The 15,239-nt window shown below is 33.3% G+C and overlaps 2 protein-coding genes across 17 annotated transcripts; both read left to right on the forward strand.

Annotated features, from left to right (window-relative positions):
• Positions 1 to 302: 302 nt before the first annotated feature.
• On the forward strand, positions 303 to 8,370 carry LOC106768929 (OTU domain-containing protein 3). 16 transcript variants are annotated; one of them, XR_001376290.2, is made up of 14 exons: positions 415 to 662; positions 2,486 to 2,592; positions 2,915 to 2,990; positions 3,522 to 3,671; positions 4,013 to 4,074; positions 5,022 to 5,106; positions 5,188 to 5,334; positions 5,476 to 5,593; positions 5,796 to 5,923; positions 6,072 to 6,166; positions 6,315 to 6,457; positions 6,542 to 6,576; positions 7,901 to 7,955; positions 8,028 to 8,370. XR_001376290.2 is itself a non-coding variant. In XM_022783335.1 (13 exons), exons 2-12 carry the CDS (start codon positions 606 to 608, stop codon positions 6,442 to 6,444), a joined length of 1,155 nt encoding a protein of 384 aa, XP_022639056.1. In that variant the 5' UTR covers positions 303 to 380; positions 538 to 605; the 3' UTR covers positions 6,445 to 6,457; positions 6,539 to 7,134. The 16 variants fall into 16 exon arrangements, 7 of the variants coding, with proteins under 7 accessions (XP_022639056.1, XP_022639058.1, XP_014509811.1 ...); XR_001376287.2 differs by having other exon boundaries at positions 416 to 662; positions 6,539 to 6,576; XR_001376289.2 differs by having other exon boundaries at positions 416 to 662; positions 6,539 to 6,576; positions 7,901 to 7,938.
• Positions 8,371 to 13,822: 5,452 nt separating this feature from the next.
• Positions 13,823 to 14,206, forward strand: LOC106766261. Its single transcript, XM_014651002.1, has one exon. It carries the CDS (start codon positions 13,823 to 13,825, stop codon positions 14,204 to 14,206), a length of 384 nt encoding a protein of 127 aa, XP_014506488.1.
• The last annotated feature ends 1,033 nt before the right edge of the window (positions 14,207 to 15,239 follow it).

Raw genomic sequence — 15,239 nt, forward strand, 5'->3', positions numbered from 1 at the left:
TAAAAATAAGCTTGTTTTATTTGATTTTCTTTATATAAGTTTTCTAAATGCTAAAGTATTTCATCCATATTTGTGAAAAGTTTATGAAAACTTTATTCAACCTCTTTCTAAAGTTTTACAAGGGTTTCATAACATGCTATTATGAATAATATATTTACATTGTCAATTATTAATACATAATTATTAAACTTTTTTTACAAATCTAATAATCTAATTCAAAGCTGCTTCATAAGAGCCAGATTTTGGAATAAGTCAAGTAAGCTGCTTTTTGCACTCCCACAATTCTGAAGTTCAGCTCCACGATGATAAGGACTGCACCACACCACCCCGCCACTACTTGAAGAAGAGGGGAAGAACACTGAAGAGGAAGAAGAGAAAATGTGAGGAAAAACTTATTCTAGAAAACTCTTTCCACAATTTATTTTATATGTGGAGGTGGATAAAGAAATTTTGGGGTGCAGGAAGTAAAAGCCGATAAATAATGATGGAGGATTTGAATAGGCTTTAGTTTAGTTCTTTACTTCGTGTTTCTTGCAGCGTTCTTGGACGGACTCAGACCGACACCTTAAGAAATCTGTTTTATCTTTTCAATTTCGGACGAGGACATGGTTAAGCCGAAGCTACAGAAGAAGCTATCCCAGAAGAAGCAACAACAACCGCAAGTAGGTTTCAAATTCCGTCATCTCTTCCTTGTTACTTACTTTATGTTCTCTCTCGGCAATCGATCTCTTGCTACAATTCATGGATATTAGTGTTGCATTTGTGATCCCAATTTGTTATTTCCTAACGTACCTCTCTATCGTGCTTTAATTGTTTTACTGTAGGCAATGATCAATAAAAACCCTATATTCATTTACCAATTTCATAATTTTATTTATTTATGCATTTTAGTGATGTTAGTGTGGGTTGCATTGCATCTTTCAGAGGGGGCATCTGTGATGTGCTACTGGAATCTGCACTGTTACTAGTGGCTATATCTTAAAAATTACGTGTAAGGAACATTTTAGATATTAGATTGCTAAACTGGAATCATCCATTTCACTTTTCAGCATAACTAATTTATGAGGTTGCTGTGGCACTAAATTACATTAGAGGGCAGAGACAAAGGTGGTGACATCTATATTATGGCTGTTGACGTGGCCAATGATGCACTGTCAAGGATGTCTTTGTCTAAGTTTGTGAAATCTTTCTGCAGTTTAAGACTCATTTGAGGTTAAGCCTAGGGTTTTTTGTGATGTTTTTTTTACTTATTTTTTTTTTCTTTCAGATTGAAGGTGCCTTTTCTTTTCCTGTATGCCAACTTGGTTTTCCAGTTGTTGGAAAAGTTATTTTATGTATTTTCTGTCTAGATTATTAAAAGCCAACTTTGGTGTTTTTACATTTACTTGTAGAGGCAGTACTAGCTGTTCTGATTGTACCCTGATTTGTTTATCTCTATAATCATCCGTTATATGTATATTAAAAGTCTGTTGAGTGAACAGACCACTTAACCTTTATTGGATCGAAAGAGGGAGCATGAAAAAGGTAGATAAATAGTGAGGAGAATAAGGTTGTTTGGATTTAGTGAAAAAGGTGGAAATAGGTGACAAATGAGTAGTAAGTTGATATAACTGATGTGATAATGTATAAATTAGTTTAAAGCTACATTTTCAAATACAAATAAAACATGTGTATTATATATTAGAACAAAAATAAAAATTGTGGTTTCCTCACTCAAATGAGTGGTTGGCTAATTTTTTGCCATAGTGGGTGCATAATCTTTAATGCCTCACTCACCATTGGTTTTGCTCCACGTAATTTAACAGAACATGGCCAAAAATGTCACCACAATCGATTATGTGACCAATGTACATGGAAATATAGGTCTTTGATACCAACATAATCAATCATGGGCTATACATAATCGATTATGTTGGCTCCTGGTGCACTGTGACAGGTAATTGCATGTGAAGGGCATTTGGGGAAATCATTCATTGCCACACGGACTTTGTCCTTGTATCAACCCGTTTCGCATTTCATCTTCTATTTGATGGATGGATTCGAGTGTGGGACTCAAACTTCCTTGCAAATCAGCGTGAATCCATGGGAATAAACACATGTGGTCCTCTTCAAATCCGTCTCCTTCCTTCTGCATTTACAATACACACGTAGAAGAGAGTTTTAAGCATTTTGCATTCAATCCCGTTGTTTTAACTGCTTTATTATGATTTTGTCTTTGTGAAGGTCCTTCACAAGGTGCTATAGAGACTTTTAAAGGAAACAACAGACAATGCAATAACTCTCTTGTTGTACTTACTGTTAATTTAACTGTTTTGAATGTATACCCTTAGCTATTACTAAGTGGGATAAGGCTGTTGTAAAAAGCTCTTATATGTTAATCTATTGAGTGAAAATCGAATTGTGAGGTTGTATTTTCTAGTGTTTCTAGGAATAGATGTTATTTGGATACTTTAGCTACTAGTGACCGGCCATGTATTGGAAACAGGTTAAGAAGCTAGGAAAACAGGCTGACACTTCTCAATTTCGTACTCAGTTGGATGCTCTGGGATTACGCATTGTTGAAGTGACTGCAGATGGTAATTGTTTCTTCAGGTCAGTTTGAATGCTTAGCATCCAGTTGCACTGACTACATTAGCATCCACGTTACATAGTACATACTACTATACTAGGTACTTTCACTTGCACACAGTACCAATCTTTTATTCTTAGTATGAAACTGACAGTAAGTTATAGTCCCTATAATTTTGGCATTATCACCTACTAAATTAGATCTGTCTCTCTCCATCCACCTTCTGTTTTTCGGATTTCTGGCTTGGTAAATTTCATTGGCGTTTGGTGTTTTCAGTATGATCATTCAATCCTGCGAAAAACGTTGTATATTAATTTAAAATCTGCACTCTTCTTTCTTATGCAGATCCCTTGCTGATCAGTTGGAAGGCAATGAGGAAGAACATAAAAAGTACCGCAGCTTGGTGGTAAAACACATATTGGTACAATGTTCTGAAAACAATTTTGTTCTTTCCTTCCTCTTCTTTTTTCAAATTTTCAACTTAATTACTCCTCATATTTTATGCTTATATATTGTTTATGTAATAATTTTGATTCATGTGGTTTTTGAAATTCATTGAAAAAAGAAAATGCATCTATGTCATTAATATGCTATGCCCCTGTTTTCCCTTTACTGCTTCATTAGACAAATAGAAAAAAAAAAGGTAGGGCTTGAAATACTGGGTTAATCTGTGTGTTGTTGATGTAAGATGTGGCATGAAGAAAATTGTTTGGGTTGGAACCTTTATCTGGTTAATCACCTAAGTATTCACAGTTAACCTAATAAATGAAAGGAAAGTTGAAAAACCATAAATAATATCCATAATCAATCATAAGGATCATTGGTTGCCTGTGATTTGTCTATTCTTTTCTCAGTGACATTTTATGTTTGTGAACTTTCCTATGTTAGTTTGCCTCTTTAATTTTTGGGAAAACTCCTTCACATAGCCTGGTCTTGAAGCTGTGATTAACAGGATAATCGAGAGATTTTTGAGCCCTTTATTGAAGATGAAGTACCATTTGATCAGTATTGCCAATCCATGGAAAATGATGGTACATGGGCTGGACATATGGAATTGCAGGCAGCTTCTCTTGTAACACGTTGTAATATATGCATTCACAGGGTGAGCAGCATCCTTGAAGATGATCAACTTCTTCACATCTTATATTCTAATGTCGCATAATTTTGTATGGAATATTGTTGATTAGTTAGATTATTCACTATCTGAACTTTATACAAATGAAGATCGAGGTATTTTCGCATTCTATCATCTCTGTCCCATGCAATTTTATTTTGTTTCTGAATGTGCGTAAGCTTTATTCATTAATGTGAAGACTGAAAATAGTAAATGCATATTTTTCCCAGATATATTTAATTGCTTTTATGATGTCTTTGATAGACTTTGTAATTTGTTACATGGTAAAGTTGATAGAAATTTCCATTCATATTGGTGGGATTTTGCAGCACATGTCTCCTCGGTGGTACATAAGAAATTTTGATGATCATGGAGTTCGCATGGTCCATTTGTAAGTACTATGGACTCTATGGTTATATTGTACTGCTTTGTCTCTTTTGTCTGAAAATTATAGTGATGATTTTGATATGCTAAATCTGACTAAACTAAAAAATATTGTTTATATATTTAACTTGCTGACAGACTCTAGGTCTTCATTTTTGTAATTAGGAGACATTTGCTTTCTAATCAGCCATTCAATTAGTAAAACCACTGTTTAGAACACATACACGTGTACATGAATAGAATATTAGAGTTGTAGTGTAGGCTGAGTTCATTATTTAGACATGAGGTATGGAAAATGACAATTGAACGTGATTGATGAAGCTGGTTGTAACCGATGTGATTCTTAGATTGTTTTGAAGGAAAATTGATAAAATTACGGATTAAAAATCCAATCGTTGTCTGTGAATGAAAAATCCTTCCAATGATATTGACTAGGTTTTGGATCCTATTATTTATTAGATTTTTCAGATACTTGAGATTAAAATAGAAAAATATATTTCTACTGGGCTTAAGAGATCCCTCTTACTATCTTCTATTTATATTGAATATATAAGATGTCTTTTATTAATATTGAAAATATAAGAGTACATGAAATATTAAGGGACTGCACTAAACACCTAGGTGAAAAACTAGGTACGACTAATAAATGATCTAGCAGACTACACCCTGCTTAGGCTTAATGATGATACATAGATGAAATTATTCTAACACAGATCTTATCAGTACGTAGTTGGAGTATTTAGTAATTAATAGTTTCTAATCTTAATCACATCATTCTATCAATTTAGAAAGGACATTGTCTTGTAATATTGTTCTGTGTGCTGTAATATGTTTATGCATAATGCCTCTAATTAAACTCAAGGTATATATGCATACGGAAACAATGAAAACATAATTTTCCTCGACCTTGCATTTGAATTCGGATGGTTTTTGAGTGTACTGTGTGTTTTCCAGGTCTTATCATGATGGGGAGCATTATAACAGTGTGCGGTTGAAGGATGATCCTTTTGATGGGCCAGCAAGGCCGATTGTAATCAAGGTTGTTATTATTTCTGCTTATTAATTTTTGGACTGTATCAAGTATTGGAGCATATGCCTGATTAATTTTAGTTTGTGAAAGGCTGATGCTGATCTTTCAGCACCTTCACATGAAACGAAAGTTATGAACAAAACCCATGGGCGAGCTGGTAAGGAAACCTTTCAACCGGGGTCCATAAAGTTGGTTATGGCTGGAACTGGATGTGAAAATGCTGAAAAAGTGGAACAGGTGAAATGAGTGCGTACCATTTTGCTGTTTGCTTGTGCTGCATTACTAATATTTCAGTTCGGCTAGAGCTCTTGCAAGTTGCTGTTTTTTCTAAATTTTAATTACTCTACATGTATTCAAAGTCTGTCTTCCTTGTCCTAGATTCTAGGGCAGGTAAATGGAGACATTGATGCTGCGATAGAATTTCTAATAGCAGAGCAAGGAACTGAAGAGTGCTCTGCGAACTCAGATTCCCTACCTAGTCCGGCTAATACTTATGGTAATGTGTTCTTGTATAATAAATGCATTTTGCACTTTCCATACTGTTAGATGGCAAACTAACATTTTCATGCTTTAATGGTAATTTTTTTTCTTGCATAGAGGGTTCATTTATTCATTAGCATTTAGTATAAACCATTATGATTAGTAGAGAAAAATGAAACTTTGGTTCTATCGTAACCCACCTAGTCTCAAATTCCAAGCATGTATAGGTCATGATGAAAATGAGAACCATAAGCAACACAAAGAGGACAAGGTAGAGGACAGCACTAATGATAAATCAAACAATAGTTCCAAGAAGACCAATATCAAGTTGCAACCAAATGATAAGGTTCTCTATTTTCTGCTAATTTTAGTTTATAGGTGCTTAATCCCCTGGAGGGTTTGATCCAAAATAAATTAGCTGTTGAAATATTATGATCTCCTTTGACACCCTTTTGTTATTCTAACCGCCTCTTCTTTGTGGTGTTAACCACCAGATTCCTAGAAACAAGGTCTGCCCGTGTGGTTCCAAAAAGAAATATAAAGCTTGTTGTGGATCTGCCTTGGGAACACAATCTGCTAAGTTTCTAGTGTACGTGTCTTCAGTGTTTGGAAATTTTCTCTGGGAGCTCACTTGATGTTCCTTGGATTTAAGTTAGCTGACTTCATTTTGTTTGCTACAAGAATGTAATCAAATGGAAAAATTTCAATGCGTGTGACCAATATTTCTGTTGTGTCAGTAACCAAGCAGCTGACGCACGAAGGGGGAAAAATGAAAGGAAGCGAGGAGAAAAGGGGATTTCTGCAAAAGGAGAAGTGCCTAGTGAATACGACTTGGTAACACCTGACGTGGGCGCCCTTTGTATTTAAATTGATAATAGATGTAAGACATGCCTTGTACTATGGTCTACAGAACCTTTTCCCTGCTCTACAAAATTGATTAAGTTATTGTTTCTTCCGACAGAAGTTGATTGTGCTGCACCAGAGGAGATGATACTGAAGGTGAGCAAGTTTTGTCTTTACATTCCTTTGGATTTACAAGTTTACTGAAGGTCATATAAAGAGAACCCTACCATTTTTTATATCGTCACTGCTCATGTTATGTCAACTAGTTGATATGCTCATGACAACTTATTGGCTACCAAGATGCCAGCTTTTAGTATAATTTACTATGTTGTTATCGTCCGTTCAATATATACAAGCTGGTCTGTGAATTAAGACTTGGTTTTGGTAAGGGGGAAAGAGGGAGGGAGGGAGGAAGGAAGAGAGTAGTAATGAGGAAAGGTGCTTGGGTTGGTTGGAGAGAAGTGTGAAGAAAAGAGGAAAGAAAAACGGACGGTCCACGTGGCACTGTGAAGAAACATGCAGAAATTTGCTGCTCTCAGCGGCATAATTGTTTGCGATGCACGTGTAATTGGTTATGCTGCTTGAATACACGTTTTGATGTTTAGATTAGGGGTTAGGGATTAGGGATGACAACGGATCGGGTATGGATAGATTCTATTTGTAATCCGATTCGATAAAAAAAAAATTCATCCGTTATCTAATTCGTTACTCATACGGATATCTGTTTAAAAAATATCCGTAGATATTTTAAAACCTGCGGATATCTACATATATTTAAAAAATATATTTTTTATAAGTTATTAAAATAAAATTTAAATAATATTAAAAAAATATATAAAATATAATATAAATTAAATAAAATTTAATTTTAATTAAATTTAATCTTATAAAATATAAATTAATGTTAATTTTAATTAAATTAAATTTAATAAAATATAAATTAATTTTTTTTTTTATTTTTTACAGGTAATAGATATATGTGGATATGGATAGTATAATATCCTGTTTATAAGTGGGTATTAAAATACTTGTTATTTATTAGTAGAAAAATTTTATGAGTATCAACTATTCATAGAAGATTTTAATTGTGGATTGCAAGTGTGGATTTTTTTGTCATCTCTAGGGATTACTGTGAAGAAACATGTAGAAATCGAAATTTGCGACGCAATGCCATAATTGTTTGTGATGTACATAATTAGTTATGCTGCTTGAATACACGTTTTGACATTTAGATTCGGGATGTAATATTTTTTATTTATTTATTTATTATTATTATTACTATAATAATAAACAATTGAAAAAAAAATGACAATAATAAATAAAATTATTAGTCATAAATGAAACATTTTAAAAAAGTTAATTTTGACTATTTTCGTCTTCTGAATCAAATAGTGTTTCTTGTACTGGTTCTTTATATCCATTTCACTTTATTTTTGTTTGTTTTCCTACCGCTTCCTTTATTTTTTTTTTCTCTTCACAGGAGTGTATATCAACTTCACATCTAGGCTTTATTCAAAAGTGCATCCTGTGTCCTTGTAAGTTGTATTATCAAGATATCACCATCTAGGGCATTGTTTACTGATAGGTTTGCCTTTTTTTCTAAACAGGTTTGCTTTTGGCAGAAGCCACATCAGGTACAGGAAAGGAATGTACAGAAGCAGAAATAGAGTTACAGAAATCATTTACAATTTTTGTTGTTCCGGCAAGATGCTTTTGGGAAGAATGTGGAAGTTTTGGTCATTCTTTTCATCGGAAATCTTGTGTGAGAATCAGTTTTGCCTAAAATATAGGGTAGAAATATCATCATTATGATTTAGTCAAAAAGTTAAGCTGAACAAGGGTCTTTTTTCCTTTTAACATTTTTGGCTAGAGTCAATGGACCTAATCAACCAGAGAAAAATTTCTTACATTATCTCAGTAATACAAGACTAGAGTGGTTCAAAAGAGGAAGAATTAACCCTCCTAGTGATTGTCATTTACTAGTTCTTAATCTGATGGACTTGGCTTGATTATCGAGGAATTCCACCTTTAAGTTACATTCTGGTAAAATTGCTGAAGTATATCAAAATTTCAAACTAATGAGATGTAGTAGTAATTATGGTAGTTTTCTGATAATTCTTACTCGGTTGCATGCGTATTCTGACACTTTGCTCTCTTTAAGTCGACAAGAGTATATACGAGGTGCGTGAGTTCCTCATTTAATTTATTTATTTATTCATGGTCTTAGAAGCAAAATGATCTTTGCATTGCCACGTGGCACGATCTGGATCTCCTATTACCAATTACTAAAACGAGATGAGCGAATCTAATTAAGGAAACAAAACTCTTATCATTTACAACACTTCAACTTAAGGTCTAAAGGGGTATGAAATTCTTGGTTACTTAAACCAACAAACATTGGCTTTTCTTTGCAAGTTTTTAGTATACGTTCTTAAAAAGTTGCAGACATGTAATGGAGCATAATGGATACTATCCTTAATGCTCTAGAGATGTCAGTGCGATGACCATACTTGAGGCAAGTGTAACATTGACTTTTTTCCTTTCTGGTGTATCTATCTGTTTAAATACATTTTAGTATACATGAAGTAAGCCAATTTAATATATTTTTATTATAAATAAAATGGGCATAACTTAAAAAAGTTGAGAGTTTGGTCCTAAAGGAATGGGATGCAAAAGGAGTGTTAGTTGGTAAGCCCTAGCAATCATAATGGAAGGTTGGTGAAGATGAAGTTTGCGTTGAACACTAAACTTGCTCCAATAACTTAAAAAGAGTGCCTCCCAAAGTCCATCACATTGAATCACTGCAACATATTACTTAGTTTGGAAAAGTAGGTTTTGATATGTGGAAGACAAGACACCCAATGGTTTGTTTTTTGTTGAGAAGATTCGGTTAGAAAAGATGAGAAAAGTAGTGCAGTCCCCATAGTAGAAACTCGTAAACCTCTTTGATTGGCATTGGCCCAAATAGAAAGATGTCTGTTTCCTATTGAAATTAAGCAAACACATAAACTTTGCCGTCCCTGTTTTGGGGTCTCTGTTACATTGCCCTTTTCCTCATATTTTTGTAGCTAGATTCATGCTTTGGTTTCACAAGTGTCAACCATCAACAATTTATTGCCAAACTCCATTCACATTCCTTTTCCATTATTCGTATAGACACTGAATTTTCCTTTTTCCATTCAAGGGAAAGAATTTGCGTAGCCATTCTTCAAACCTCAAACCTCAAACGGATTGCGATGTGAAATCATAATAATAATAGTAACGTAATCATTTGACCAATCCATCGTAAAATGGAAAACCTAAAATCGATTCAACCAACCGAATTGACTTTTGACGATGTTAGCCAAATCTGACTCTCATCCACAATTTTCTCCCGCCTTTGGTTTTATAGGAATATTAGTATGTAACATAAAACTATACGATTTTTCAACAATGCTCATTCCTTTTTCGACTGCTTACTTCTTAATCCTCAAACTTTTGCATCAATAAAATTAATATTCAATCTTGGAAACTGTGCCTCCTTATCAATTCATAAGTAAACAACTTCTGCTAATCCAACTTTCTATTTTGCATTTCTTATACATAAACAAAATCATAAAATTCTTCTTCATTTATACACAATGATATGTATGATATGCCTAAACTCAAATGCCATTCTTACAAATTTTTACTCATTACGTAAAATCCCTTCTTAAGCATTGTGCAAACCCCCTTCTATTTTATACACATTACGATGAAATGCGTTTCAAATAAAACAGATTTCAATTTATTATTATCTAAATTATTGAAATTTTAAGATAACATTAAAATCATAGAAGACAACAAAAAGTTTAATAGCAAAACTATCAATTATAAGTTATATATATATAGAATATTGTAACAAAAAAATTAACAAAAATATATAATCGAGTGAATTAGTACTAACTAAATCAATCATTTTCACTTTTTAATTCTTAAAAATTAATATTTTCTACCAAAGTTTAAATATTTTTATTTGGAATATAAAATTATATTTTATTTTTTATCTTTACTTTTTTGTTGAATTAATTATATAAGATTATATTTTGAGTATTCACGTAGAGAGACAAATAGTCACATTTTATGCGTTTAGGGTCTTGGACTTTTAATCATTGTTTTCAAAGATGAATAACATCAATACAATATCATGGTTTAAAAAATTCTAATTATTTTTTTTTGGAAATTCATAATTATTATTTTTTTTATAACATAGGGATTTAATTGTGATATATTTATTAAATATATGTTTTTCTTGTAATTTTTAATAAATATAGGATATTTTATTAATGAAATGAGATCTATATGAAGAAATTTTTTCCAATTTTATGCAAAAATATTTAGATATAAATATGGCGTATTTCCAAAATAGAAGGAGGCTTATGTAGGTTTCTTTCTATTGTTGATAATACATAGTGTACTCTTTTTATTTATTTATATAAGAGGTTTATCTACGTTTCAAAAATTTAAGGGGAAATTATATTTTAATGATGATATACAAAAATATAAATTGCATTTTAATAACAATATTTAATAAAAAAATTGGTATTTAGTAATTTTTAAAATTGGTTATTTAGATTTTTGACTAGATATGTTATCTTTTATTTTTATTTTAAACTTAACTCATATTTCTTCTATTATAAATAAAGGACCTTATGTGTATATTCAACACAAGGAAGATTAATCTCATATATATTTTTTACTATATTCAACATGATATCTAAGAGCTTAAGGTTCTTTTAAGGAAAAAAAAAATTATAGTCTTTACCACTACACTTGTGGTCGTGCCATCGTCCACCGCTGTCACTATCAAAGTTCTAGTTTTGAATGACGATCACATGGTTTTGATTGTCTCGGTCAGGTGACCATTATTTCATCAATGATGCCTTCATCAGAGCTCCTATAGGATCTTAACACCTTTTAAAGTTATGGATTTGCTCCCTGCTATTTAGAGCATTGAGGTTGCTCTTGTGCCTTGATTGAAGAATCTTGGATTTTTTAATATTTCTCTCTCCTATTCATCCCTGGTTTCTTCCTGCTATTGTCTCTTCTGACCTCTCTTTTGTCACCATTGTGTTTGACCCGTCCATATATGTTTGTTTTTTTTTTCGATGGAAAAGATGGTTCTTGTTAGTTTATTTATAACCGTAGTGGCTCTCCAACAATTACCTCTTTATCCACTGGTGGCATTCCTCAAGGACGATTTTCAAGAAGAGATTTACTTGGAGCAACCTCCCAGGTTTGTTGCTCAGGGGGAGTCATCTGAGTAGGGATGGCAAAAAAATTCGCGCCCGCGAATATCCGCGGATAAAATCCGCGACGAATAGTTGATACCCGCGGATATTTACTACCCGAAACCCGCGGATAGCGGGTATTTTAATATCCACTTATAAACGGGTCGGGTGCGGGTATTATACTATCCGTAACCGCAGATATCCACTACCAACAAAAAAATAAAAATAAAAATTTAATTTTTCTTTTATTAAGTTAAATTTAATTAAAATTAACATTAATTTATATTTTACAAGGTTAAATTTAATTAAAATTGTACTATATGAAGTATACCAATCAGAATTAATTATCATTTATGGACAATTAACATATATTAATATGTTATGTTACTCTTTACAAAATATACAGTATTGATTATTGATTATTGGGTTTGATTGTCTAAAAATATACTCTAATCGTCAGATTGTTTTACTCCTTACAAAATATACTATATTAATTATTGATTATTGAGTTTGATTGCCTAAAAATATACTGCACTAATGGTTAATCAATGGACTTGCCTGTCACAGGAAAGATTGAAGTTGAAAAGAGAACAAAGTAAAGAAGGAACCTTCGGACTAATTCAACCGAAACAAAAATTAAATTTTAATTTATATTTAATTTAATTTATATTATATATATATATATATATATTTGTAATTTTATTTAAATTTTATTTTAATAATTTATAGAAATATTTTTTTAAAATATTTGCGGGTATCCGCGAATATCCACAGGTTTTAAAATATCCGCGGATATTTTTTAAGCGGGTATTCGTGTGGGTAACGGGTCGGGTAGCAGGTGGATTTTTTTTTGTCAGGTCGGGTTGTGGGTTAGCACTATCCGTGCCCGACCCGACCTGTTGTCATCCCTACTTCTAAGTTAGTACTTGGTCTTCTATGTCGTCTTGCAGATCATTAGCAATTTGGTGCCACTCGAGTGCAAAAACAGATATTTTCACTAAGTCTTTATGGATTATATTAATAACAAGCTTGGTACATATGATTTGTATGCACTAGCTAAAGGGAAAAGTGTTAGATATATATCTTTATTTTATATTTATCTTTTATCTTTAGTTAGTTTGTTATTATTTTTTATTTGTATTTTGAGTTTTGCCAATATTTCTTTTATTATGAATAGAGAATCCTATATGTATATTCAAGACAAGAGAGATTAATTTCATACATAATTTTCACTATATTTAACCGTTGCAAATAAAGAACTAGATTAAGTTTCTCTTAAAAGATTTAGTATTTATTTAATTAATTAGTGGTTACATAGGATAAGTTATGCGAAGTTAGTTTACTATTTTATTAGAAAAAGTATAGGATAGATTGACTCTTTTAGTTCATTATCATTAACTTATCTATCATTAAAATATTATATATGAATTAATTGTAATCCAAAATGTGATTGTAGTTTTTTATGATTTCCACTGTACCATTATTATAAGACTTTTATCCATTCTATATTGTCATCACACCATTCTTATAAGACTTTCATCTTTTATATATGGTAACAATATAATTTTTATATGACCCTCACATGATTCTTATATGGACATTGTTCTATTTTGGTTTAATATCTATTTTGGTCCCTCCTTTGGGAGGATTTGTTCAAAGTGGTCCCTCCTTTTTTCAAAAGTTCACTTTAGTCCTATCTTTCGCAAAGACTGTTCAAGTTGGTCCTTTTTGGTAACAGCATTAAGTTCACTAACGGTAGAGCTGTCAGGTGTGTAATGTTTGATGATGTGGCACTGTAATTTGTTTTAAAAAATATATATAATGATGACGTGTAAATGAATATAATTAGGGTTGGATTAAAAAAGGAATTAGGGGACAATTTGGGGGTAATTTGGAATGGATTAAGTAAATTGAATCCGCGTCTTCCTCGTCATTGTCTCCTCCACCCGAATCCGACGTCCTAGCATGGAAGCAATTTCACCTCCGTCACACATCTGGAAGATTCTTCAAGGTCCCTTCCCTTTTCCTCTTCGCATTTTTCGCTTTCAATTTCCCATACCTAACTGCTTCTTGCCATTAAGGAAAGACGTTATTTGTTGAAGGAGTTCTAGCGGAAGACCGGTAGACCAACTGCAGGAGGTGCTTGGTTGCAAATGGCGACCACCGCAAGCCCCGACGTCGTCGATGGCCCTGTGATGAGCCTAATCAACAAGCGCATCTGCGCCTTCCGCAAGAAGATGAATCGCATCGTTGCCATGGAAGAGTCCCTCTCCCTGGGAAAAACCTTGAACAAGGAGCAGGAAGAGTTTCTACGAACCAAACCCTCCATTCTCGCCCTCATCGACGAGTTCGAGAAGTTTCGTCAACCCCTCGCCTCTGCGGTAGCCGAGGAACTCCAGGGAACGACGCCGAACGCGCGAAGCGCTGAAGCCCCAACCCAAACCCTAGCCGAAAGCTCTGGCTCGTTCGAGCAGCCGCCGCCGCAGCACTCAGGGGAGGACGTTGTCGTGGAGGACCTCCTCAACCTGCTCTACTAGTGAGTGCTTAAGAATGATTTGCTAGCAATTTTTCTGGTGAAATTCCAAGTGAAATTGGCGACATGAAGTGTTTACAAGATCTTGATTTGTCTAGGAACAATTTCTCTGGAAAATTTCCCATTTTTACTCACTTTTGACAAGGATTCATATTTGGGTGACCCCCACTTGATACTCCCAAAGTTCTTTAACATCTCTGACGATAAAAATAGCACATGACAAAAAGTCTTGAAAAATCCCACAAAATGGTCTCTGGTTTTGGCTCTAATAGCACATGATTTAGGAAGCTCTGGATCCTCACCTTGGTATTCTGACACAGTTAAAATATTTCACCTGAAGACAGTTTTCACACATGGAGACATCTTGAAAGCAACCTCCAACTTCACGGAGGAAAGAGTCATACGAAAGGGTGGCTATGGAGGGATCTCGCCTTCAGCTGCCAGAGGTCACCGGAGATGTGCTCCACCTCCTGATGTGTTTGTTGTTTTTTTGATTTGGTTGTTAACTTGTTACTAACTGCTTCTTGCCATCCCAAATTACCCCAATTTATTTTTTAATTTAACTCTAATTATTTTAATTTACACGTCACAATTTTTTATTTTTTTAAAACACATAACAATGCCACATCATCAAATATTAGCCACCTCTCAGTTCCGCCGTTAACAAAGTTAACGCCATTACCAAAAAGGACCGATTTGCACAGTTTTTACAAAAGTTAGGACTTAGGTGAACTTTTTAAAAAAGGGAGGACCACTTTAAACAAACCTTCCCAAAAGAGGGATCAAAATAGGTATTAAACCTTCTATTTTTATTTGACCCTCACCCTCACTATTTATTGCTTGACATTTTGTTAAAAAATATATAAAAGTTTCTTAGAGAGCATCTATAAATAATTTTCTAGTTGCGTTGAAAAATTGGAGACATTCTTCTTCTATTATATTTGTTCACATTTATGCGTAAAGATGCATTAAATATCTTTTGGACAACATTTGTTGCATATCTCTTTTTCAAACAATAGTTTCATACATCGTTGAAT

This window comes from Vigna radiata, chromosome 7 (assembly GCF_000741045.1).
Source record: "Vigna radiata var. radiata cultivar VC1973A chromosome 7, Vradiata_ver6, whole genome shotgun sequence".
In the NCBI taxonomy this organism is placed as follows: domain Eukaryota; kingdom Viridiplantae; phylum Streptophyta; class Magnoliopsida; order Fabales; family Fabaceae; genus Vigna; species Vigna radiata.

Bases quoted from the DNA above. Each gene is read 5' to 3' on its own strand.
- LOC106768929 (XM_022783335.1), top strand. From the start codon at position 606: ATGGTTAAGCCGAAGCTACAGAAGAAGCTATCCCAGAAGAAGCAACAA. The intron at 663-2,485 runs GTAGGTTTCAAA...TATTGGAAACAG, and splicing joins AGAAGCAACAACAACCGCAA to GTTAAGAAGCTAGGAAAACA. The intron at 4,075-5,021 runs GTAAGTACTATG...TGTGTTTTCCAG, and splicing joins GGAGTTCGCATGGTCCATTT to GTCTTATCATGATGGGGAGC.
- LOC106766261 (XM_014651002.1), top strand. From the start codon at position 13,823: ATGGCGACCACCGCAAGCCCCGACGTCGTCGATGGCCCTGTGATGAGC.